Below are 26,150 nucleotides of genomic sequence, written 5' to 3'. Positions count from 1 at the left end.
CTTGTAAAGCACTTTGATCGGCCTGTGTCATTGTAAATGTGCTATATAAATAAAGTTGACTTGACTTGACTATTACTTTCAAATTAAAGTAACTAGGAAGATGTAGTATATTACATTTTAAGTGTAACTTGCCCAATACTGGTGGTTTCCAAGCTAAATGTGATCTGTAGTAAAATGGCCTCTCTCTCTCCAGACACCAGAGGGACACCTGATCACTCCCAGCTGATACCTAGCATCTGGCAGCTAACGTCCCACAGTTTCTCAGCCATCACATCATCTGCAGCTGCACTGGTACAACTGGACAGCTGGCAGTCACTGTGTGGAAGGGAGAGAGAATAAACAACAGAGGAGAGGATACATTTCATTTGGATAGAAGATTTGAATATACAAAAATATGGGCTGGAAATCCCCAAGAGCCAAATTCAGCAAAACAAGACAGTCTGGCATTTTTTAATAAGCACATTGGTGTACATGTATTGCTTCCATGTATGCAATATGCTATTGTCAGTGTTTGCCAATGGTTCAGTTGCTAATGTAGCAGCACTGCTGTGTCATGCTTCGAGGAGGCGGGGCGCTCACACACATGTGTGACCCATGAGCAGCTTGCAGCGTGTTGTCCACATGGAAGTTTTTATCATTTTTAAGTTTAACTCTCTGCAACCTTTTACGTCTACTTGGGGGTATTTGCTGCACTTTGGACTCTTTTATGCCGTTTCGCTTGTGGACTCCATGAACCTGCTAACAGGATAACGTTAGGGTTGTCCTACAACCCAGGTTTTATGAGTGAGGACGAGGATTCTCACATATTGCTGAAGCTCGCCCCAGCGGCGCTGAACTGAATGCCTTTCTTTTTGCCTCTGAAAAATACCTTTAAAACCACCCAGGTGCCCTGAAGGCAGCCTGGCCCACCTCATTTGGTGATTGGCGCAGCCACCCGCAACCACCCACGTGTCCCTGACACGATCTGCACACACCGGCTGAGAATAGTCACTCCAAGCATTCAGCCTCACCACAAGCGGAGCAAGGGCAGCAAGGCCGAATTTGTGAGAATCCTCGTTCTCACTCTTAAAACCTGGGTTGTAGGACAAACCGCTTTACTTCGTTTTGAACTTCAGATTGTCACATATGCTGATGTACAACCATCCTTGCTGCAAGGAAGCACCTCATGCGACCCTGAGACCTACGGATGGCAACACGGGGCACATGGCCAGAGGTCGTGGCAACCCAGGCAGCGGTGCGGGATTGCGGGAATCCCGCACATTTTCCCGAATTCCCGCATATTTTAAATTTATAAAGAGGGAGTAATCCCGCAATGGTTTGTGTGGACCGATCTGTGTTTGTGCAGAACGTTGCTTCATTCAAATGACTGCCCAAATTTCACTTCCTTGGCCAGTTGACAACAAACATTAGCACGCTAGCTCTGTCCACTCAGTCCTCTCTCGACATCAACGCTTCTCTGCTGGTTTCTCGTGGATACAGACAGCTGCTTGCAAACGTGATTGATCGCTGGCTAAAAACGATGTCGTCAGAAGGGGGACCCGCTCAGAAAAAACAAACGATCGAACAAGGCACTTCTAGTGGTAACGTTAACGTAACACCGAGTAACGTTAGTGTCAGTGATGTTTACGTTATTGATGATGAAGAACTCGGATTAGTTTCTCACCCCAAAGTCTATAGATCCCCCCAAAGTCTATAGATCCCCCCAAAATTTATAAATCCCCCCTATCTGAAGAATATGTTTGCAAAGTGAATTTTAAGCCCTGAATACCTCACAAAGGTGTGGTGAGTGGACCATGATGCCGCACGCAGCACACGTCCTCCACCGTCACACCGCGCAACAGCACCCATGATGCCGCGACACCTCTTGTGGAGTGGGCCTTAATACCCTCCGGGGGAACTTTTCCAACGGCAGAGTGGCCTCCACTATCCAGTGCGACAAGCGCTCTTTGGGCAGGGCCTTACCCAGGGCCCGGGCCCCAAAGCATACCAAGAGCTGGTTTGAGGTGCGCAGCGTGCACGCCGCACGTCCACATAGGCTAGGAGTGCCCACACAGGGCACAGCGCCTGCAACCACTGCTCCTCCGTTGAGTCCGATGGAGGAGGGCAAAAAGCTACCAAGTCTATGACCATAGGGGCATCCGGGTAGCGTACAATCTAGAGCCATATGAAATCCATTTTATTTTTTTCCAAATTCAGTTTTTTCTGTTTTAATTTTTCTGAATTCTGTGTTTCGCTTTTTACGCTCATTTTACCATCAGAAATAGTGTCTAATACTAGAGATGAATAAATGTCCACAATTTAATAAGATATAACAATCAATTTACACAACAATGCACTATTTTTAACAAGTGCTTCAAGTCAGAAATACAGTAGATGACTGTACAAAACATTCTATATAATTTTTTTGTTTGTAAAATTGCTTTTAAGCTTCTCATTGTGTGCTTCAAGTAAAGAAAAAAACAACTGTGAACAAAACATTCACTTCAAACATCAGAAAATGCTTCAAATATTATTTCATTTTGAAAGTTATAAGAGGAAGTGGTGGTGTTTATATTTGCTAACTTGAAATGGGTCAACGTGAGTCTACTACTAGAGAAAGAAGGAATTGGGTAAAAACGGCATGTGTCAAGTGAATAAGAATACACAGCCACAAAGGAAACTTTTCCAGCTGACTAGGAAGGCAAGTAACATCAACAACACTGATAAATGCGTCTACAAAGTATTTCAACAGTCAGTCAATTGAGCTAACGTGATCAAGACCATCTGCAAGTAGTTAACGTTAAGCTAACGTTTTAAACGAACAACATAACAGAATTAAATAGAATATTTAAGTGAGAAGGTATGAGGCAGACTCATTCACAGCTGACATCTAACGCTAACGTTTTGTAGGCTACTTCACGCACACTTCAGACAGGGTTATTGACATGTCCATATTATTGTCTCTGCACATGTTGTTACCTTAATGCGCTCATTAACTATAGTAACATTACTGCAGATGAGTCCACTGTAAGGGCAGGCAGCTGTGTGTGTGGAAGAGAGGGAGAGAGTGTGTGACATCACCTTATTAACATTATATATTGAATTTCAGCCCAATTATGACAAATTCTGCAGAATTCCACGTTTTACAGTAGATTCCATTTTTATTGGTCAATTCCGTGATTCCGTCCGCGATTCTGTTAACGCGGATTTCATATGGCTCTAGTAAAATCCCTGCCTACCAACATGGGGGTTGCACGTTCGCATCCTCGTGTTACCGCCGGCTTGGGCGTCTATACAGGCACAATTGGCTCGTGTCTGCGGGAGGGAAGCCGGATTTATGGCATTGTCCTGGTCGCTGCACTAGTGCCTCCTCTGGTCGGTCGGGGCGCCTCTTAAAATCAACAAACAACATCTGTTTGATACTCCCTGGAGTGCACATAGAAAACATTATTGAGGTTATTTATGTGAAAATTACCAGATGAATATGTTTTAGTTATGATTGACAATAAAAAATTCCCCAAAATAAATTAATTACAGTATAAATACATCAATATATAAAATAAAATGATAAAAAATCCAAAAATGGGATAAAAGTCTGAAAAAATAATAATAATTAAAAGAAATAGTCTATGACCATAAACCTGAAACTGGCATTGATATTCTTAGGTTGGTAAGCAGGGTTAGGCCGAAGTGTGACCCTGCGCCTGTCATCAGAGAACACCATACAGGACTGTTGCACCGACAGGGCAATCAAGTCACCAACCCTTTTACCTGAAAACAGGGTGTCTGTCGCCGTTCCTGAACGCATTGAACTTTAATGCCCCAATTGGGCATTGGGTCACTCGTTACCGGCGTGGCATGAGGGACCTCAGGGCCTCAGAGTCCTGATGCTGCCTCTCGAACTGGTGGGCCAGATTCTCCACCGATGGTCCGAAAAGGCTGGAAGGGGAGACTGGCAGCTCCTTTTTCTCCCGCTCCCAGACCTGCGTCAGGCTGAGCCACAGGTGGCGATGAGTGACGACCGAGAAGGCCATAACCTTCCTGGCGTCCTGCACCACGCAGTCCAGCATACGGAGTGCATAATCAGTGACCATGCAGAGCTCCGTGTAGGTCTCCTGGGAGGCGGTGCCCTGCAAGTCAGACAGGAGGGCCGCCTAATACCCCTGGAGGATGGCCAAGTTGGCCATCACAGCTACCTGACCCGCTGCCTTATAGGACGCTTTGCATGCCGGCAAATGTATGTCTCCTGCAGAGGTGGCCCCCCCAAAGCTAAAAGTCAAACTCTGTCTACTGTATGGGGCTGAAGGGAACTGGTGGGAATAGCGTGATTGTCCCACGTGCTACGTCCTGCTCCCCCGCTGTCAGATGAAAAGAAGCGACTGGCAACTGCGCAGGTAAATGGTAAATGGACTGCATTTATATAGCGCACATTATTAAAACATCATAAAGATAACGCTGTTGCTGATAGTTTGCTAAATTACTACTTGCTAATCTGCTAGCTTATCTAATAGCTTTCGGGCAGACTAGATGCCTTGCGGCACATTGCTGCCTCTACCGATCAAAAGTATTACTGTTCTTATTTATCTGATGTATTTATTTCACTCTAAATGGGGTCATCATTTAGAAAACGGAGACCATGAGAGCATGAAAAAGACTTGAAATTGTATTTTCAGACCATAAACTAATTTGGAAAGTGTTTATTTAAGACGTAGGGCCCTATCATCATACAGGCGCTATCGTTTGCGTAGCAGTTTACCTCCACCATCCAGTTTTGCGCTGGGATCTAAGCGCGAACACAGGTGTGGGCGTGGCCCAGGCGTGTCTGTGCTAAATACTGGCCTTTGCGCGCCTCTTAAGCTATCGTCTGCCTCCCGCAACTGTCATTTTGCACTCTGGCGAAGATACCATCGCCATGTTCCGAGCGTAAACACAGGTTTGGGCGTCTCCCATGCCAAAACAGGCGTTTCCGACACAAAAGAGCACCTAATAGCTGGTCTTATCGCTAAAAACCCCACTGCGCCTCAGCGCACCAGAGCATGGAGCGGAGTGGAGCGGTGATAATTATCGCTCCTCGCTCACGGAGCCGCCCTTTCCACCCGCTCCAGCGCTCACGGCCGCTCCGATCCAGACCGCTCCGCTCCATACAGATTTCACCCGCTCGCACTCACCGCTCCGCTTCGCTCAAAAGAATAAAAAAGATCAAAAGTTATAATTATAGTTATAATTTGCGTTTAAGCGCCTGGGCAATGGGCATTGCTCAGTACAAATAACATGAGCTCAGCAGAGTCGGCTGCATGTTCGTTTCTCTTCCTTCTCATCTCGCAGCAGCTGGCAAGAAAATAGTGGGCGTGCACATAGCCACGCACCGATGCATTCTGGTTCGAACAAGTTGTGATCGAAACTGGAGTGGGACTGAGCGGGTCATCGGTGCCGCTCCAACTTTCGCTCCGGTAACGCTCTGCTCCCCGCTCGCTCCATGCTCCGCTCCGCTCACATACTCTGGAGCGCACACAATATACAGGAAATCCTCGCATGGATGCATTACGCACAACATGGATAAGGTAAAGGTAAAGTCCCACTGATTGTCACACACCTGAGTGTGCAAAATTTGTTCTCCGCATTTGACCCATGCCCTGGGGGAGCGGTTGAGCGCCAGCAGTGCCGTGCTCAGGAATCTGGTGATCTAACCCCCCAATTCCAACCCTTTGATGCTGAGTGCCAAGCAGGGAGGCAAATGGGTTGCATTTTTATAGTCTTTAGTATGACTCGGCCGGGGATCGAACTCACAACCTCCCAGTCTCAGGGCGGACACTCAAACCACAAGGCCACTGAGCTGGATCTCCCTCTCTCTCCAACACCTCACGCATGCACGCACTCTTCCCTCCTCTGAATGCCATGTTGATTTTCAACTATAGCCTACATTGCAGAAAAAACACACACCTTGATTTAAAAATGAGAATTTGTTTGTCATGGTTGTATTAGGCTACATAATTCCCGACCATACAGGTATGTGGTGTAACAGTAGATTACTTTAGGTAGGAGAAAAGGTAGGAGAAAATAAAAAGCAAATGCAGATCTTTTCCAACCATTAGGCTACGTTCAATAGCACGCAATAGCCCTCTCCACTTCCCTCGTCGGGGAGTGAGAGAGAGAGAGAGAGAGACACGAGGCATACTGCCAGCCTATAACATTACTACCCAGCTCAACTTAACTGCCTCATCTCCTAGTAATAGCCAGTAGTAATAGCCAGTAGTCCCTCTCGCCATCAAGCAGACAGTGACGGAAGCATACGCGTGTCTTTATGTGCACCAAGGGGAAAATGACAAATGTTGGCAGAAAAAAATAGATACTCACAATTCTCTCATGAATTATTGGACTAAATTGGTCTGATTCAATGTATATACATTAATAGAAACTAATAAAAAAGTAGCTGATAAAGAAAATATGTGCTGGTGGAACGAAATTCAACTTCAAATAGAGCGGAATCACTCAGCGTGGCTCTCAATATGCTGCGTAATTACACACGCAGCAGCCCCGCAGCGGAGATGCAGGAGAGAGAGCCCGAAAAGGAATAAGCATACTGTCCATAACAACATAGCATGAAAGCTGAAAAACATTTATGGCAGTAACACACATACACACCGTTCCCATTGTATTTGAGCCGCGCCACCATTAATTGCACACTTTTTATAATGTCCTGGTCTAATAACTGTTTGTTTATTTGTTTTTGGGTCGGGCTGAGTCGGTCTCGGGCTGTGTATGTGACAACGGCGGGCGAGTTGAGCTCGGTCTGCGTCTCAAGCGGATTGGGTTGGGTCGGGTTAGATTTTTTAGGACCGTTGAGAACTCTACATAACAGCCATCAAGAAAGGAGGACAGCACTCCAAGTTTAATGCTTGTATTGCCACACAGACGTTTCGGGCAGCAGCCCTTCTTCAGCGTGTGAAATGGCAATGATACACCCCAGCGAGCAATTTTAGGTTGAAAAGACATTTAAAAAACATTTAGGGTAGAGGTACGGTGGTGCAGTGGTAAGCACTATCGCCTCACAGCTCGAAGGTCGTGGGTTCGATTCCCACCTGGGCCGATGTGAACACTGAAGGAATGCGTGCCCGTCCGCATGTCCTCGAGTGCCCACCACCCGGGTGGGGGTCGGCAAAATGGCCTTTCTGTGTGGAGTTTGCATGTTCTCCCCGTGCCTCCCGGGGGTCTCCTTCATATAGGAACCCCCTTCACAAAAACATGCAACATCCTGGTTGCTTATATGGTTCCTCCTCTGATCGTTAAGGGTGCCTGTTCAGAGGGAGGGGAACTGGTTGGAATAGCGTGAACCTCCCACGTGCTATGTCCTACCGGTGAAGCTTCCTCGGGCAGGTGAAAAGAAGCGGCTGACTTGACTGCCCATGTCTCGGAGGATGCATGGAATCAGTCTTGGCTCTCCCCAGATCGGCAGAGGATGGAGTAGCAACCAGGATTGAGTAATTCAAATGAGCACTAAACGGGGGATAAAAATGGGATAAAAAATCGGGAAAAAAAACATTAAAAAAAAAAAAAAAAAACGTTTAGGATCAGGATCAGGATATACTTTATTGTCCCCGAGAGGAAATTTGTCTTGGACAACAGTGCTACATACAGCTGCATCATAAAAAAGAAGACAACACAAATGACAAATATAACATAACAGGAACAACAAAAGGTCTACACATTTTTTTCGTGAAGAAATACACCTTGCATGTGAAGTGCATGGAATTGTATTGCAACTGACCCGTCAAAGGAAAAAGACCCATAAAATAAAGAATTGCACTGAGGATGAAAGATGACATGTGCAAAGAAATGGGCGGGAGACTAGATAAAGTGACCTATGCTACTGTGCAAAAAGTGGCTTACAAATTAAAACAAATGGTGGTAAAAGCAATTTGATAATAAAACCAATAAAATAGTAAGACCACAGCATGATCACGTTTAAGAAAAATGATAAAGTGCATTATTGAAATGAAAATTTAAAATAATAATAGAATAAAATAATAAAATAATAAAAAGGTTCAAATAGAAAATTATAAAACAGATCCCATAAGTTTTTAGAACCTTCCAGAAGGTAAGAGTTCATATTCTGAGAATAGAATATGGGAGGAGTCATCCAGAATGCGATAAGACTGCTTGATCACAGCTTCCTCAAAGATTGATTGAAGGGACGGGTAGTTTTTTATTCCTATCACCTTCATAGCGGCTTTCACCATCCTTTCGAGCTTGGATTTACTTTGGATGGTGAGGGAGCCGAACCAGGAAGCTAAGCCATATCTGATCAGGCTACCGAGGACGGCATTGTAGAAAGTTAGCATGTTTGTGCTGCTCACTCCGAACAATCGGAGTCGGCGGAGGAAGTGAAGCCTTTTAGGGTAAACGTTTAGGGTAAACGTTGAAAAAACGTGCAAGAAAGGTTCAAGAGTGAAAGTTTTTTCACCGACTATTTGCAGACGTTGATTAAACGTTCACATTTAGACCATATTTCACCAAGATCTTAAATTAAAAATTCAGCACCACTCACGGGATTCAAACAACGTTCTCCCAGGTTCACGGAATGAGCTATACTTTTACTTGTCTTATCTGGGGGGCCGGGCACATATATACTCTATCTCGCACACAACTTGTAGACTACACGATTGTAGGCTCAACGATCGGGAGGACAGGTTATTTTATGTGATGTGTACAAGACTATAATATTATGTAACAGACTAAAATTTTGTTGTGTGTGTGTGCATCTATATAGGCTGTAGGCTGTAGGCTTCAGAGGTTAACTTCATTTAACACCAGAAACTCAAGGGGTACACACCTCGTCCTATACAGTCTGTTACAATAATATAGCGTGCCCAGACCACCTCGTTCCGCAATTGGTGCAGACCGGTGCAGACTTGCTTTGGTCTAGTCAGTCACAGCTAGCTAGCGACTAAGTACTGTAGGCTACTTGTGCATGCGCGTAGCTGCAAGAACTAAATTCATTATTTTATAGTATTGCGCTAAACTATTAACCATATGTGTCCTGGAAGCTTTTTGCTGGCACCACATAGCCTATATAGTCCCATATTTATGATATTTCATGTGACATAAAATGCGTTGAAATGTAGTTTTCGTGTAGACCAGATTTCAACTCTCAGTTACACAATAAATTGGACAAATGCCAATTCACACACTATCAATATTGTCTCTATTTCAAGCTACAACAAACGTTTAAACAATAACCAAATTGTGTTTTTTGACACGTTGACGTTGTAACCGCATTTTAGCCGGTTGAAAAGAGGGTGAAATTCTTAGACGTTCAAACCCAATATCACCCAGATTTCAACTAAAAATCAACGTTGAAAAAACGTTTTGTGCTCGCTGGGACAGGTGATTCACAGGTGGGCATGAGTGTGTTTTATTTGATTTTCTATGCACGACAGCCTCACATCTCTCTCTCTCATCCTCTCTCCCCATCTCTGTTTTCTCTCTCGCCCCCTCTCTTCCTCCCCCTCAGCAAGGAGGAAGCTGCTGACGCGATGCTGTGGCTTTTAAGGGGGATGGACATGATCCCACCTATACAATACTTTTGGGCATAAACACGCCTATGGATAATTTATTTTTGGACCATAACGTGCACCCCCCTGGCCATTCGACAGAATGAAATTTCCGGGTTAGCCTCACAGAATTGGAAGAAGATATGCCCACTGCATTCAATACATAAAAATGTCTGTCTGAAGGCATTTCTTTATTTCTGACATTGGGGTCACACAAATTTACTGTAGGCTATTCCATGTGATCTCATTTTGATAACTAATGCAATAATTAATGTAATATTTTTTCACTTCCATTCCCTGAGCCTCCCCTGAAACGGTTTGGAGCCCTCCTGGTGAGGCCCACCTCCCATTTTGAAAACCTCTGCTAGACAGTCCGCATGTCTGGGAACGCCCATACAGGCTCTAGGAATGCCCACAATAGATGCTGGGTTAGCCTGGGGGCGGGGTCAGGGTGGGGTAAATTCCCCCGTTCTATCCATTCAGCAAAGTTAGAATTTAGCTGATAGCCCAGCCCAGGCAGACACGATCGGGGATTTAACCACCGCAGTAAACGCACATCTGAGCAGACGTCTTGTGTTCTGCTCTAGAACCCCCAAACATGTAGTTTAGAGCCGCAGCACCGTCTTTTGGTGAGTCAGCCCATGAGATATATGGGCAGTTTTACCCCACTCGCGCGCCAGCCGTTTAACATTTTGTCGGCGTTTCCAGACATGCGGACTGTCTATGACGAGACGTGGCCTCAACCTATAGACGGTTTTCACGGAATTGTGTGAGGCCATGGTTTACAGTGATTTTACATTGGCTAAGAGGTGTCCACGACAAGCCCCAGCTTAAGCCGTGTGTCCATATAGCTTCTTTTCCTCAGCTTCAGCATCTTTTTTCAGTTGTTTCCAATGAGGGGAGAGCGTATGTGGGCGCATATGGCCGTCTAGAGAAAGTGCGCTGCGGCTCCCAGCTCTTCCAGCTGACAATATCTGAACTGTTCAGAAAGGCACTGGTGTCGAACGCTCCTTTTCAGGCAACCAAAAAGATATGGAGAAACTATCACAACAGAGACAGAAAGGCTCAATTGTGGGACCAGATTGGCTAGACATTAATATTTCTGGTGAGTGTTGGGCTAAATCACCGTACGTGTGTTGTCAGCTTGTTGTTAGCTGTTAGCTATCAAGCTAGCTACCGCTGCTGACCTAACATTATTTCCAATCTTCTGGCTTGCATCTTGTGCGCTGGGATGATCGCTCCACAGCGCTCTTCCAGCATTTAACTGTCAGGAAAAGAAGCTATATGGACACACGGCCTTAGGCGTTGTAAAATCACTGTAAAACATGGCCTCTTGGGGCTTATTGCTTAATTTGAAACCTTGGGTATTTCAGCTATTGTATTAGCAAACACTGCAACAGGAAGTAAGCTAGGGGGACATTGAATTAAAAGATGTGAATTGAATGTTAAAAGAAAAAAAAACTCAGTAACTAAAGTGAAATGAGCTGCAATGTTTGCTTGGAATGAAAACTTGCAAACTCCTCTGGCCTATGGCTGAGGGCAGGACACCATAGCATGCCCAGGGAACATACCAGTAGTACCCCCCAGTCTGTGTGTGCAGCTCGGGCTCCACAGCGCAGTAGATGGAGGTCTGGGCTCCCTGGACGGTGGTCTTGGTGAAGGGTCGGACCATCTTCCAGGAGAGCAGCAGGGCTGGGTTCAGGTGCCTCTTCAGCTCCGTACGAACAATCCCCGGATGGACGGCGTACACGGTCACTCCACTGCCTGCAGGTCGTTACAGCGCCAGTCAGTGCTGGGGAAGCTACTTTGGATAGATGGCTATAAGGTGACCAGATTTCTGAAATGAAAATCTGAGACATTTCCAGTTCGGCAGTCAATATGTCATTAAAATATCCAATGTTATTATCTATTAAATAAAAAAGTTGTTGCATGTTGCTTGTTGGACAAAATGGCCATACCAGCTTTTTCCCTTGCCAAAATGTAGGCTAACTTTGGCGCATTATTAACCCCCCTCACGACAAGCTAGCATGACATGGTTGGGACCAATGGATGCGCTAGGTCCTCTAGTTTCATATTATACAAGTCTTCACCCTAACTTTAGAAATGAGCCCGCTAGATTCTCTGAAAGACAGTAATGTCCTCTGCGGATGCCAGTAGAAAGTCTGGGACAACAAAGCATAAAACTGTTGCTGCAGGGAAAGCCTCCTGCAAATCTCTCCTCTTTCCTCTGGCTGCTGAACCAGTACAGACTGACTTCCGCCAACAACACAGACAGTGCCCATGTCATGCACCAAATTACCGCAAGTGACTGTGAATTCAGAGTGCAACACAAAAACATACATACATACATTGTTCTCAATCACTGCCCGTTTAATGAACTAAAGTTTAGTTCATTTTTACCCCTGCCCGTACCCATGAATTTATAGAAGTATATATTTTTTTATCACAACGACGTGAGCTGAGGAAAATGGCGGCTGCTTGAAATCCCTCGCTACCACAGCGTCTGAAATGTAACGTATTTAACTTGTTTAGAGCGGTATATACTTCTGGAGATTGATCGCTGCCACAGGGTGGGAAGGCTGGGTGGTGAAAGGGGGACCCGGCATGAGGGAACGCTGATGCCCGTCCGTTTCATAGGCCCATTATTGCCCGGTTGCTACGGTTCCAGGATAGAGACCGGATCATGCGTGCAGCCAAGGACAAGGGGAAGATTACTTGGAAGGGACATCATATTATGATTTTCCCTGACTACGCCAAATCAGTGAGTGATAAGAGGCGGCAGTTTAAGGAATGCAAGGATCTGCTCCGAGGACGAGGCATTGCTTTCTCTCTGGTTTTCCCTGCGGTGTTGGTGGTCCAAGATGCACCGGGTGGCCGCAAGGAGTTTGACGACCATAAGAAGGCACTTGAGTCTATCCACGCTCTTTGAGCTCGCATTAAGCCGAGAAAGCTAATCTCCCCCCTCACATTTTTTTTCTATTTCTTTTATTACTTTAAGGAAAGATGCTTTTTGTTGTTGGGGACATTTACGCTCCTTGTGCAGCCGGATGGCGTCTGTGCTAGAGTGATCGCTTCTGTTTGACGTTGTTGACTAGTGCCCCTAGCAGAAGACAGAAGACTAGCAGAAGCTAGCAAAGTAAACGGAATCCGCTCTGAAGCTAAGCTAACTAACGTCAGTAACTAGTGTATAAGCCGAAGCCGCCCGAGCTAACACAAGCGGAACACCTTTTTATCTTTCAAGAGTAATAGAAAACACTTAGCTTCGTCCTGGAGCAAGTCTCCCCAGCTCGAGCGAAGGAAGAGGCTTGCTGGAGTCCCCACTCGACGGTCAGCTGTCTCCCGTCTGCTGTTCTCTGATAGGAGCCGTTAACACAGACTTTCGGCTAAATCGAAGCTAACGGCTAGCGTATTGTGAGGTCTATAGAGAGGACCACTGTCATGCACGTTCAGCGGGCTGGATGGAGACGTTCCTTGTCCGGTTGGTGCAGGTCATGTCTATGTCACGTGGGTGGCTGCGGCAATCACCGGCCAAGGTGTGCCATGATGCCGTCAGGGGCATCATGGATGGTTCTAAACGTCTTTTTTAAAGATAAAAAGCGAGGCGTTCAGTTCAGCATTGCTAGGGCAGGCTTCAGCATATGTCAGAATCCGAAGTTAGAAACCAAGTAAAACAATTTTTATAAGCATTTTACGAAACGTCTATGGAAAATAAAATGGCGGGATGAAATCACTTTGTATGCTTAACCCGGAAGTGGGAGTGACTTTGGCTCTCTGTGACTCCCCAGGTCTGGCTGTTGAACAATTTATTTATAGTGACTCATACCCACCTTGTAGCTTCCTGGCCAGACATTGTGTAGAGAGGATGTTGGCCAGTTTGCTCTGGCCATAGGCCCTCCTTGAATTGTAGCTTCTCTCACTATTGATATCCTCCAGCTGGATTCGCCCCCAGGCATGAGCCATAGATGATAGGTTGATGATCCTCGAGGGGGCGGACCGCTTTAGCAGATCAACCAATAGGAACGACAGCAGGAAGTGCCCTAAAATGACAATTTGAAAAAGTAACTTGGTGTATTAGAGAGCCAAAGTGCTTTCCGGTCGGGCCATTTGCGAACCAGCCCGGAATTGAATGGTGGTGAATGGCAAGATACAATTTTTTGATCCCTTTTGAATTGTTCGATGAGGTACACATATGGGGCTCTATCTCCTGGCCTTAAACGCTAATTTAAGGCCTGGTGCAGCGCTATTAGTGGGCGTGGTCAGGCGCATTCCCTAATTTGTCCTCGGCGCTAAAGCCGGCGTTAACCCCACGTGTCACAGAGTGATATAAATTGACATGTATTGTCGGACGCCCCCTTGTGTAATTATAATATGTTAATATTACGTATTTGCATCAGAGGGAAAGCAGGAAGTGGGAATGGCTTAGAGTTGATCATCATTGAGTTCAGGTGGGCGAGCTCGCTCTGCCACCTGGCTGCCATTTTTGCTGTTGGCTTGATGAGGAAGCATGTATTGCTGCTGTCCTCCAGTTTCCCCCTGTTCTCACGTGTGTGGGTGTGAGTGTGGGTGTCAAACTATCCTTTTAACCTTAGTGTCCCTAATCTACTGAACGGGAGCTGCCGACGGCCAGCTCCACACCATCGCTTGGGTTGGCCATAAACAGACCCGACTGCTGAGATGTCATCTCCTCATGCAGTGAAGGTGAGCTGCTCCCATCATTTTGAGATCTTTTTGGCTTGATCTATCTGAGCAAAGATGTATGGTGTTAATGTGACAAGTGTGATTTGACTAGACACGAGCTGATTATCTTTTGGGGACCAGACGCTTTGTCGCATGCCTTTTAAGCCTAGAATTATTCACAACTGTGGCCATTGGTGAACTGCAGTAAAGCAATATTCTTCCTTTCCAAGCTCCGATCCACTCGATCCAGTCCGGGTTGCGGCTGCATGCTGTCATCTCTTCATGCCAATTTGGATATCTCAGCACATCATAGATCATAGCCTGAATAAAACAATTCAACCTACAGCCAGGCAAATACAGATCTCTTCAGCAGGACTGATGGTCTCCCTGTACAATATAGAACATTAACTATCCGTGACATTCCTCATACCATCCAATTCCATGATCTTTATGTTGTAAACACATAACTTTCACAATAGTGAACAAGCACCCCCACTCGGCTCATTCAGGCCATGCTGTTTTATAACTTGTAGGCTACCTGCTGCTCCTGCACACCAAAGCACAGGCTAAATGATGCAACATAAATACACATTATGTAAAGTCATGGCATGAATGTGTTTTTGTTGAAAAAGTACCTGTCAAGTAAGGTAAGTCTTGTTGGAGCGGACATCACAGGACATCACAGTACAACCGTGTTACGGTTGTCACTCGACTATTAGACTCAGCCCTCAGTCTTAATCCGTTTCACTCCTGTAAGACTGAGAATATTACTATTTAAATCTTTGCATAACGTTAGGTGGCGCTGTTGGAAGCCTTGCATCGGAGAACCAATCATGAGTGTTGTGGGCGGGCCTGCTTTCTGGGGGCAGTGACGCTCATGCAGAACCAGTGTCTCGCAAAACATCGCCGCGTTTGCGGAGAAACATATTAATCACTTAGAAACAAACATAACCTGTTAATAGGGCGTGTTTCATCCGGCCCCGGCGGCTAGAGGTCTTTTCCCCAGCGATAAGCCCGACTCCCGAGGCTAACGTTACAGAGCCTGCTGATGACTCACAGTAGCAAGCGGACCACTTCCGGGTAGGAAAAATTATTGTAAAATAAACAACAGGTATAAACTCTCTTTGCAGCACACCGGTGTCTTGCTCTATATTGGAACTATGATAAATGGCATTGCCGCTACCAAATAAAATTCTAATAATAAATGTAGGCGTGTCTGCTGCCGGCCGTTCTCGCCGGGCTCTGACAGACAGTTTCTGACAGTGAAATTCCAAGACGTTTGGTGGCGCAGCTCAAAACGTCTGGGAGCCGAGACTACTCGACTATACCAAGTTGTATTTGCGACGAATATATATGCCACCTGGATTACATGTATGTTTCACATAGGGTTTGTTTTTTGATTTTTATGTTTTATTTTGTCCAATATTGAAATGTTCTAGAATTGCATGTTATTATTTCTATCTACCACTTAGCCTACTTAGGCTGATTTGGTTGCTTTTTCTTGTAAAAAATGTAGTAAGCCTCAATGCATGCTGGGAGAAATGCACATGTGTGTCTGTGTGTGGCTTGGTAGAGGAGCCGGCGCAGTGAATAAGGCCAGGTTTAATGCACAAGACATCGCAACGCCTTGCGTAGAATGCGCCTTGATACCCTCTGGGGGTACCTTACCCGCGGCAGAGTATGCCAAAGGAATCACCTCCACTATCCAGTGCGATAAGCGATCCTTGGAAAGGGGTCTGCCCTGGGCCCTCTGCCCGAAACAGACCAACAACTGGTTTGAAGTGCGTAACGAGCGCGTCCTGGCCACGTGGGCCGAGAGCGCCCTTACGGGACACAGCATGTGCAAACATCGCTCCTCGTCCGAACTGAACGGCAGGGGACAGAAAGATGACAAGTCTATGACCATAGACCTAAAGCTGGCATTAATATTCTTAGGTTGAAACGCAGGGTTAGGTCGCAAGGTGACCCTGCACCCATCATCGGCAAACACCATGCAGGACTGCTGCACCGAGAGGGCAATCAGGTCACCAACCCTCTTTCCTGACGACAAGGCCAGCAGCAGCACGGTCTTCAAAGACAGAAACTTCAGATCGACGGAGTCCAAGGGCTCGAACGGATGCCCCGCGAGCCCATCCAGCACCGTGACCAAGTCCCATATGGGAAAGACGCACCACGCCCTTCATGAAGCGCGAGACTAGAGGGAGCCCCCCCACGGGCCTCAATTCCCATGTGGCAAGCAGAAATCGCGGCTACGTACAACTTAAGAGACTGCGGGGACTGCTCTGAAGGAAACAGAGAACGGGCCGTACACCACAGTTCACTGGATCTACACCTTTGTCCGCGCACCAGTGCGAAAAGACCCGCCACTTGTACGTGTACTGAGAGCGGGTCGAAGTAGCCCTAGCACTCTGAATAGTGCACACCACACTTTAGAGCACGCCCTCGGCTAGCAAATGGTCCCATTCAAGAACCAAGCTGCTAGTTTCCACCTACCGGGGGAGGGGTGGAGTACCTCCCCCTATGCCTGGGATAGGAGATCCGCCCATAACGGCAACGCCCAGGGCGGTCCCTGCGCCAAGGAGATCAGGTCCGCAAACCATATCTGCTTGGGCCAAAAGGGGGCCACCAAAATAAGCTGCAGGCGCTGTTCCCTCACCCTGTCCAACACCTGTCGAATCAGGGGAATCGGGAGGAACGCATAGAGCCTGTCCCGGGACCACGCGTGCACCAGCGCATCGTGACCCAGCGGGGGGCTGTCCTCTTGGATCGAGAACCACAGTGGGCAGTGAAGCTCCTGAGCTCCCCACGAAGAGCTCCCAACCGACAATGGGCGCACGGCGCAATTGATGGTGGGCTTGTCCTGGATGCTACCAACCGAGACCTTGGCGAGCTGCCGTCCCTGCTGGGCACGTAGCGCCAGCAAGGGGCAGACTGAGCGGGTCCCTGCTGAGCTCCGAGCCGAGGTTGGGCGCTGAGCTCCAACGACGCCGGCGGGCTCATAACCCCCCCTCCCCCAAAGAAGGTGACTAAGAGCGGGCCGGCTTACCAGCCGAACCCGCAGCGCCAGGTTTACGCTGCTGGGGGCGAGGGCCGCGCATCCTGGTCAGCCGTGGGACCCAAGACGGTCCCACTGCGGCCGGGTGGGGTGTAGCCATTGAGGGGGCACTACCCTGGGGGGCCCCCATCCGCTGGCGTGGAGCAGTTCGAGGAGCGCTGGGCCCTGAAGGACGGCTCGACAAACACTCTGCCCCCGGAAACCGGCGGCCGTCCCCTCGTTGCCGTCGCGTCATGAGGGACCTGACCGCAGCAGATTCCTGTCGCTGCATCCCCAGCTGCTGGGCCATGCTCTCCACTGATGGCCCGAAAAGGCCCGCAGGAGAAATCCTGGCCCCAGGCAGCCTTCTCTTCTCCGGCTCAGCCAACTACGTGAGGTTGAGCTAGAGGTGGCGGTGCGTGACAACAGAGAAGGGCGTAGTCCGTGGCCATCCGGAGCTCAGTGTATATCTCCGGTGATGGGTTACCCTGCAGGTCCTCAGGAGGACGTTCGTCATGGCGGCGGACTGACCCGTTGCCATGGAAGACTTTTCGGCCAGCTTGGCCATTAAATTGGCATGCCTTAGAAGGCAGTGTCGGCCTACTGGAGGTGGGGGCCAGATGAGTCGCCACCACATCCTCCAGGGGGGGAATTCTGGAGAATCCCAACCGATCCTCGCCGTCGAGCGTAGACCATGAAGACATGCCCGCACAAAGTGACTTGGCCTCCTGTCGACTTTCCCAGCCTGTCTGCACAGTGCGGATCACGTCCTCACAGACAGACACGCTGTGGGCGGGATGCCTGGCGTGCCTGAAAAAAGCACCCCTGTAGCACTGAAGCAGGGGGCTGGGGTGGGTCGGCCCAAGCGATGCCCAGCTTAGCTGCGGCCCTGGACATCACCCCGCGAAACTGCTTCTGGAAACTGCTTCCTCCTCTGCATTAGTAGTGATGGTGGTAGCACCGTCCCAGCCCTCCTCCCCGCCGAAAACCTCCCCCTGGGGGGTATCGACTAGGGATGGGCATTTTAAGCAATTTAAATACTCGAGTACTCTCCTTATATTATGAACGAGTACTCGAGTACTCGGGGGGGGTGGTCTGTGTGATTACTATGGTAATGACGGAGCAGGGGTAATCTGCTGTGTGTGGGGCTGTTCACACATAACTTTTACATTTTTGCATGGAGAAAGCGTTACCTGGAGCATGTGAGGAGAGGGACTGACTGACTGACTGTGATATTAGGTGAGGTGACGCTAAGCTAACGTCTAAAGCCTACTACCTCAGACAGCATCTCCGATGGTTGGATGGATGGCATTTGCGCTTTGGAGCGGACAATTTTGTGAAACAAGCGAAGGCTCAATTCCAATACATGTCCATTGTCCAGTATCATCCATTTTACTTTATGATCACTGTTACACTAACGTAAATCCATGGATTACAAGGTCCGGTGTTCTGCCAAAAAGTGAAAACTGACCACTGACCAGTGTGATTAACGTTACAGCTGCAGCTAAATAGTGATCACCATGAAGCGTTTGTCTCCCAAAAAGTGACACATCTTTCTCCACATTTCTTGTGACTAACGTTATGGGAAACGACAGTGTAGTCAGTAAACTACTGCAAAGTTTTGAATTAGTTTTATCGGTCGTGCGCTATGAAGAAGCATGCATCTGTCCCCTTCGGGAGCATATCTTCAGCCACCATTTTCGGGATGAGCTGGAAAACTTCCGGTTAAAACTTTCAAAATAATGTTACTTAGCTTATTTATGCATGTTGGAGGAGAAAAGGGTATTTCAACGAACAAAGCAACAAACCTTGTATCAAAATACTCGTTGTGATGTTATATGGCGTGAAACTATGGCTGTAACACATTACTCAAAATAAATAAGGTTACAACTTACGTTAAAGCAACAAAGCGGATGACGTACTTGTACATTCTGGCTGACTTGACGCCCGTGCAGTTCATGCTGCCAGATCCACATAACGATGCATGCGTAGATTTAGACCATTTTTAAAGGGGTGGGGAGTTGGGCCGGCGAGTACCCGAACAGCGCAAACATTACTCGAGTACTGACGTTATGAACGAGTACTCGAGTACCCGAGTACTCCCGCCCATCCCTAGTATCGACTAGGGGGTCGTACCTGGGGAATTTGCCCCGCTCTATGAATGGAGGCATGGGATCATTGCTCCACCTAAACTCAGACTGCTCGTCCCGCTCGGACTGGCCCTGAAGGCCCTGAGCAGCAGGGGCTTCACCCACGACAGGACGGAGAGATTCAACGGACATGCTCCTCTCGAGAGGTGTACCGCTGGGAGGAATGTCCTCAACAAAGAGCTTAGCTCTATGACCCAGCACAGCTATCTTGAAGATAGAGGCTGCAAGAACGAGGGTTTAAAAGCAGCCGTGCAGCGTGCTCATGCCCAAGGCAGAACACGCACCTATCGTGCCGGTCAAAGTCAGCCAACGTAGCTTTGCACACCACGCACCCCCTCGCTGACTCTCCCTTCTCCATGCTAAGCACGAGAAAAGCAGGGAACTAAACTACCAGGTCGCAGGCCGCACCCTGTTAGCGGGAGTACCGTAAGGAAGCTAGTAACTAGCATGAAGCAGCTAGGCAGTAAGCCACCCGGAGGCTAGCGAACGTGCATGTGCAACGGTAACGAAAGCGGCAATAGCCTGACGCGAGCTAACAAGCCTACCAGTCACTCTCGGAAGAAAACTCCTCAGGCGAGGAGAAAGGTCAAAGCAGAAGGTCAGAAGGTGCTATTTGCACAGCGGCAAAAGCAATACTTAGCAATACATGCAAAGCTAGCCAAGCTAGCGTAAGTACTGAGAAAGCGGCAACACACTCGTGTGAAAGCAAGCTGACCTAGCTAGCTATCTCAAACTTAATCGTTACCCCAGCCGGGGTGAGAGCATACAAGCTACACGGCGGTAGCCTAAGCAGAATGTGCTAACAAAGAAAAGGCAAGGCACTCTTAGCTTTGGATGAGCTTCAACCGCCGCTCTTGGTGAAGAGAATGCAGGATCGGGTCCGCGAAGCCTGAAGAAAACTCATCCACCGAACGCCTTTGTTTAGTCGGGCAAATAAGACGGAATTAGCTCTGCCTGAGAGCGCAAACAAATTAGCACACAGAGCTTTCAATGACATGTCTAACAGATGGGCTGGAAGAAACGAGGAGTGGCGTCTTGGGATTTGGGCGGACGTGACGTTGTCACGGGGAAAGGAATGTGGGTGGCCGCCTCAGTCCCAAGGTTACCACGCCACCTGTCGGTAGGTGGTTGGTTATATAAAAAAGGTCATTTCTGGAGTTAAAAATCATATTCTTCCAGTTTGCTGCGTGCACAGTGAGATGGCACTAGAGTGAGAGCTTGAGTTCAAAACGAAGTAAAACATGATGCTATCTTCCCGAGTCACGGGTAGGCAGGCGCAAAGCGTGTTTTTTTGCGTTTAACGCCAGTTTAGCGCCTAAGGCCAGGGGGAAGATAGAGCCCATGATGTTTGTCAGTATAAAAGATGACTTTGCAAGTCAAGAAAGTGGTTTGTGGTACACTATAAGTTATAAATCAGAAAGACTACACACAACCAGTTGCATAAGTGACATCTCTCCCGCCAGGCCATGTTGGTGTTGGAGTGACGTCAATCTGGGAACCCCGAGTCTATTTTTATTTGAAAAATAAATTCTGGGACAGGCCTACCTTTTTCCCCTTCCTGTACAGCGCGCCTCTCCTGCCACCGTCACTTCCTTTTCTGCGTCCGTGCTCCACTGTTTATAGTCTGGATAGCAACTTTGGCGATACTACTAGTCACAACAACTACACCTCCAGTAATTTTCCACTGTTGTTGTGAGACGAGTTGACGTCTTCTATGCAAGTGTGTTTTTGCGTTAAAGTTATGAGCGAATAGCCGAAACGGACGCGGAAAAGGAAGTGACGGTGGCAGGAAGCCGGGCAAAAGGGTAGGGATGTCCCAGAGTCTATTTTTCAAATAAAAATAGATGGGTTTCCAGATTGGTGTGACGTATATTGTGCGAGAAGAGAGATGTAGTTGATTGAGCGGTTTCATACAAAACTAAACATTACGTTTCAGTTTCAAAAACTGTGACTTTCTTGACATGCAAAGTTATCTTTTAAATTGACCAGGTTGAAAAATACGTCACCGAATCAGTGGCAGATAGCAGAGCGTCCAGACCCTATGAAGGAATTGATTACCAGGCTGGGGAACCACTGCTCTAAAGTGTTAACGGTATTTAGTTACCTAATTAAATGACTTGTCCTATACTATTATATACTATAATCAATAATGAACTTTACCTGAAAGGCAGCAATCATTTTGTAAAAGTAGTTCCATAAAAAGTGGCTGTCACATTTTAAATTAATTATGCTACTGAGCTATCATCCTATTTTTTTATTAGGCTACTAAATTTCATTAGGATAACCTCATGCCAAAGGGTTTTTAAAATTTTCACTTATCAAACCTGAATCAATTGAATTCAAAGTAAATTCCAGTTTTGATTGGCACACACTGTTTTTGTGAAACTGATCTCACCTAAATGATTGACTCCAAAGTGCATTTCAAAGCCATCAGCTGTTTTGGAGTACGGACACATCATCACTCCAGCGTTGTTGATCAGGACGTGCAGCTGGCTCTCCTCTGAAGAACATGTAAGGAAAACATGCTTGATTGGCTGATACGTCAGGTTTTTAACAGAGTGTGCAATCAACTGTATTTTACATTTGTACCTATTTGATTTTGATTCATTTGACAAAAATACATGGTACAGTGGAATCCGCTTAAAGTGATCAACCGCTTATATTGATCAAAATGCTTGGTCCAAAATCATTATACACATGCTGTTTGAATAATTAACTTATACTGATCAATACTCCGCTTACAGTGATCATTTTGGTCCTTTGGTCCCACCAACCAAGGAATGATACAAAAAAAAAGAAACTACAGTAATTCTATGTATTTTTAAGCAGTGCAGCCGCTTCTATGCGTGACTTTGTCTGTATGCGCACCTGGAGGTCAGCAGTGCACCTGGGCGAATCCATCTTGTGTAAAAAAGTGTATGCACCTGGAGGTCAGTCGTTCACCTGTGTAGTTAGCAACTGTGATCTTATCTTGTGTGATGTCAGTCGAGGAATTGGGTGTGTGTGTGAAGTGATGTCACTCAACTGGAAATAATGTCACGCAAATGGTCGTCTGTGATGTCATCAAGGAGGTGTGCTCTAGTCACCAAGATGTAGTCACCTAAGAGGTCACCTGGAAGTGATGTCACTCGGGCAGTTGTGTGTGTGTGTGTGTGTGTGTGTGTGTGTGTGTGTTGAATGCATTTGCAATTGCTTTGATGTCACTGTGATTTTACCTTATAGTCACAATTTGTGCCTGTCACAGTATACCTGGATGTTAGTTAAAATTGGTTAAGTGGTGTCATACTGTCTGTGGCGTTGTGACTGTGATGTCACCCGAGATTGTTGAGTCAAAATGGTAACAAGAAGAGGGTGTCTGTGAAGTGATGTCACTCAACTGGAAATTATGTCACGCAATTGGTCGGGTGTAATGTCATCAGGCAGTTGTGGGTTAGGGTCAGTCACAATTTGTGTTACAAAAGTGACGCACTCGAGCGATAGTGATGTCATCAGTGAGTGATGCGAGCAATTGTGATGTCATCAGGGAGTGATGTCATCAGTGATGTCACTCGAACAATTTGTCCCATCATAAACCCTTCCATTTGAGACGGAGTGTATACCTGAAGGAATGGATGTTCAAGCAGAGCAAGACAGGCAGCTCCAATCTGCCGCCGACACAGGAGACCTGGACAAACGGAAGAAAGACCCTGCTGCAGGAAGACCGCTTCAGAAGGGGGGTCAATGAGCAGTGTTTGTGGTGGAGCCCTCTGGGGCGCGCAGCCATGCAGGGTCATGCTGCCTGCGTGGCCTACATGATCACCCTGTCATGGATGATGTATAGGCACCACTTCAGCACCTGGGTGTGATTTTTATAGATACAGCAGCGGAATTTCCTGCTTGTCTGTCTGTCTATGCGAGACCATTGTGTTTGAAACAGCTGGAGGCCTAGGCTAACTTACTGGATGGATTTTTAAAGTCAATAACATTCAGTAAATAGTGAAGCTGTCCATTTCATTACTTTATAAATACTGTATTCATGTAATAAATATACAAATGTTAATTAGATGGTCATCTTAATGAGATTTTTTTTTTTTTACCTTTATTTAACCCGGAAGTCCCTTGAGATTGAAATCTCTTTTCCGAGGGAGACCTCGCCAAGACAGGTCAGTTACAAGTCAGTTACAGTTACAAAATTAAATTAAAATACAAATAAAACAGACAATTAATACAAACATCAAATACACAAGAGACTAAAATCCAACTCAGTTTAGGCAGTTGCATTTCTCGGTTACAAAGACTTTTAACATGGCTTTAAATTTCCCCAAAGAGACTAGGTTAGTTAGATGAAGAGAGCTCTGCAGATTATTCCAGGACCAGGGAGCGAAATAGGAAAAAGCTTTTTTCCCCAGCTCTGTGGAAACCCTTGGGACCTGGTATGAAAGCCACCTGGTGGAACGAAGCTGTATAGTGATGGAGGTCTGCGTCAGGAGATTACATAAATATAAAGGGAGTTTACCAATCATGGCCTTGTACACAAATATGTACATGTGAAGTTTTCTACGAAGAGTTAGTGACGGCCAGTTTACCAACTCATAGAGCATACAATGATGAGTACGAGGACCAGAATGAGTGATAAAACGCAGAGCACTGTGGTAAACAGAATCTAAAAGATGGAGTGTACAAGAGGCAGCATGCATGTACACAACAGAAATGAAGAAAATTTAAAAAATCTGTTGTAATGATCATCCGCTTATAGTGATCCATTTTCCCGTCCCAATGTGATTACTATAAGAGGAGTCCACTGTACTCATACTGTAATTTAACTTTGGACATGGTAATTAATCATTCATATGACCTCTGTTGACGATCTGGGCAAACTCTCTGATGGACTTGGTATCAGACAGGTCCAGCTTCCGTGAGATGACGTTTGGGTTTCCAGACATTTCTACAATCTCTGCTCTGGCCGTCTCAGCCTTTGAGATGTCTCTACAGGCTATTATGATCCTCCCACCTGGAATGAAGATGGTAGAGATACAGGGAGGTAATACGACACTAGCAAATTCATCAAAACCCACATGGAAAGAATCTATATGAACATATATGCAACTATATGCAACCTATATGCAGCATATATGAGCATATAGGCCATATATATGCCGCATATAGGTTGCATATAGGCCAGATTTAGGTGCATATATGCGCATATAGGAGCATATAGGCCATATATATGCCGCATATAGGTTGCATATAGGCCAGATTTAGGTGCATATATGCGCATATAGGAGCATATAGGCCATATATATGCCGCATATAGGTTGCATATAGGCCAGATTTAGGTGCATATATGCGCATATAGGAGCATATAGGCCATATATATGCCGCATATAGGTTGCATATAGGCCAGATTTAGGTGCATATATGCGCATATAGGAGCATATAGGCCATATATATGCCGCATATAGGTTGCATATAGGCCAGATTTAGGTGCATATATGCGCATATAGGCCACATTTATGCCGCATATAGGTTGCATATAGGCCAGATTCAGGTGCATATAAGTGCATATACCGGGCATATAGGTCTCCTATAGCTTCTTTATATCCACATATAGGTACTATATGTGCACATACAGGGCATATATGTCTCCTATATAGCTTATTTATATACACATAAAGGCCCTATATGTTCATAATACAGGTCATATAGGTCTCACTTCTTTATATCCACATATAGGCCATATATGTACACAATACAAGGTATATGCCTCCTATATAGGTCATTTACAAATCTGTTTGTATACACTGTGTCATAATCCATATATACCCAGCGAGCACAAAACGTTTTTTCAATGTTGATTTTTAGTTTAAATCTGGGTGATATTGGGTTTGAACGTCTAAGACCTAATTTCACCCTCTTTTCAACCGGCTAAAATGCGGTTACAACGTAAACGTGTAAAAAAACACAATTTGGTTCATCATATTGTTAAAACATTTGTTGTAGTTTGGAATAGAGACAATATTGATAGTGTGTGAATTGGCATTTTATTGTCTTTTATTGTGTAACTGAGAGTTGAAATCTGATCTACACGAAAACTACATTTCAACGCATTTTATGTCACATGAAATATCATAAATATGGGACTATAGGCTATGTGGTGCCAGCAAAAAGCTTCCAGGACACAACTATGGTTAATAGTTTAGCGCAATACTATAAAATAATGAATTCAGTTCCTGCAGCAACGAGCATGCGCAAGTACTTACTAGCTGTGACTGACTACTAGACCAAAGCGGTCTGCACCGGTCTGCACCAAGTGCGGAACGAGGTGCTCTGGGCCATGCTCTGGGCACACTATGTTATTGTAACAGACTATACGTGTAGGCCTACCTCCTGAGTCTCTGGTGTTAAATGAAGTTAACCTCTGAAGCCGTACAGCCTACAGACTATAGATGCACACACACACACAACATCATTTTAGTCTGTTACGATCGTACACATCACATAAAATAACTTCCCGATCGCTGACAATTGTGGTCTACGTTGTGTGCGAGAGAGTATATAATGTGCCCGGCTCTCTGGTTAGTATAAGAAAATGTATAGCTCAGCACTAGAGCGCACGGCTTGAACCTTGGAGAACGGGGTTCCGTGTGCGCTGCTATTTTTTTTTTTTAAACCCTACATATAGGTACATATATGTACATATAGGTTTCCCATATATGGTGCATACATAAAATTGGCCGATTTCCTATATTATATGTACATATAGGTACATATATGTACCTA

At 46.2% G+C, this 26,150-nt stretch overlaps 1 protein-coding gene across 1 annotated transcript in view; it reads right to left on the bottom strand.

Moving 5' to 3' along the window:
- Positions 1 to 212: 212 nt before the first annotated feature.
- The window catches only part of LOC310792004 (retinol dehydrogenase 12-like), a gene marked incomplete at both ends in the record, with an annotated part of 34,179 nt that continues 8,241 nt past the window's right edge, over positions 213 to 26,150 (bottom strand). The window contains 5 exons of the mRNA XM_083653686.1: positions 213 to 315; positions 11,102 to 11,294; positions 13,358 to 13,567; positions 21,787 to 21,891; positions 24,226 to 24,381. Of these exons, the coding sequence (XP_083509812.1) occupies positions 213 to 315; positions 11,102 to 11,294; positions 13,358 to 13,567; positions 21,787 to 21,891; positions 24,226 to 24,381 (767 nt within the window). The remainder of the gene's footprint in view (positions 316 to 11,101; positions 11,295 to 13,357; positions 13,568 to 21,786; positions 21,892 to 24,225; positions 24,382 to 26,150) is intronic.

This window comes from Poromitra crassiceps (assembly GCF_964638095.1).
Source record: "Poromitra crassiceps genome assembly, chromosome: 17".
Lineage (NCBI taxonomy): Eukaryota > Metazoa > Chordata > Actinopteri > Beryciformes > Melamphaidae > Poromitra > Poromitra crassiceps.
Note: the sequence above shows the minus strand (reverse complement) of the source record. Positions and strands in the feature narration are given on the sequence as shown.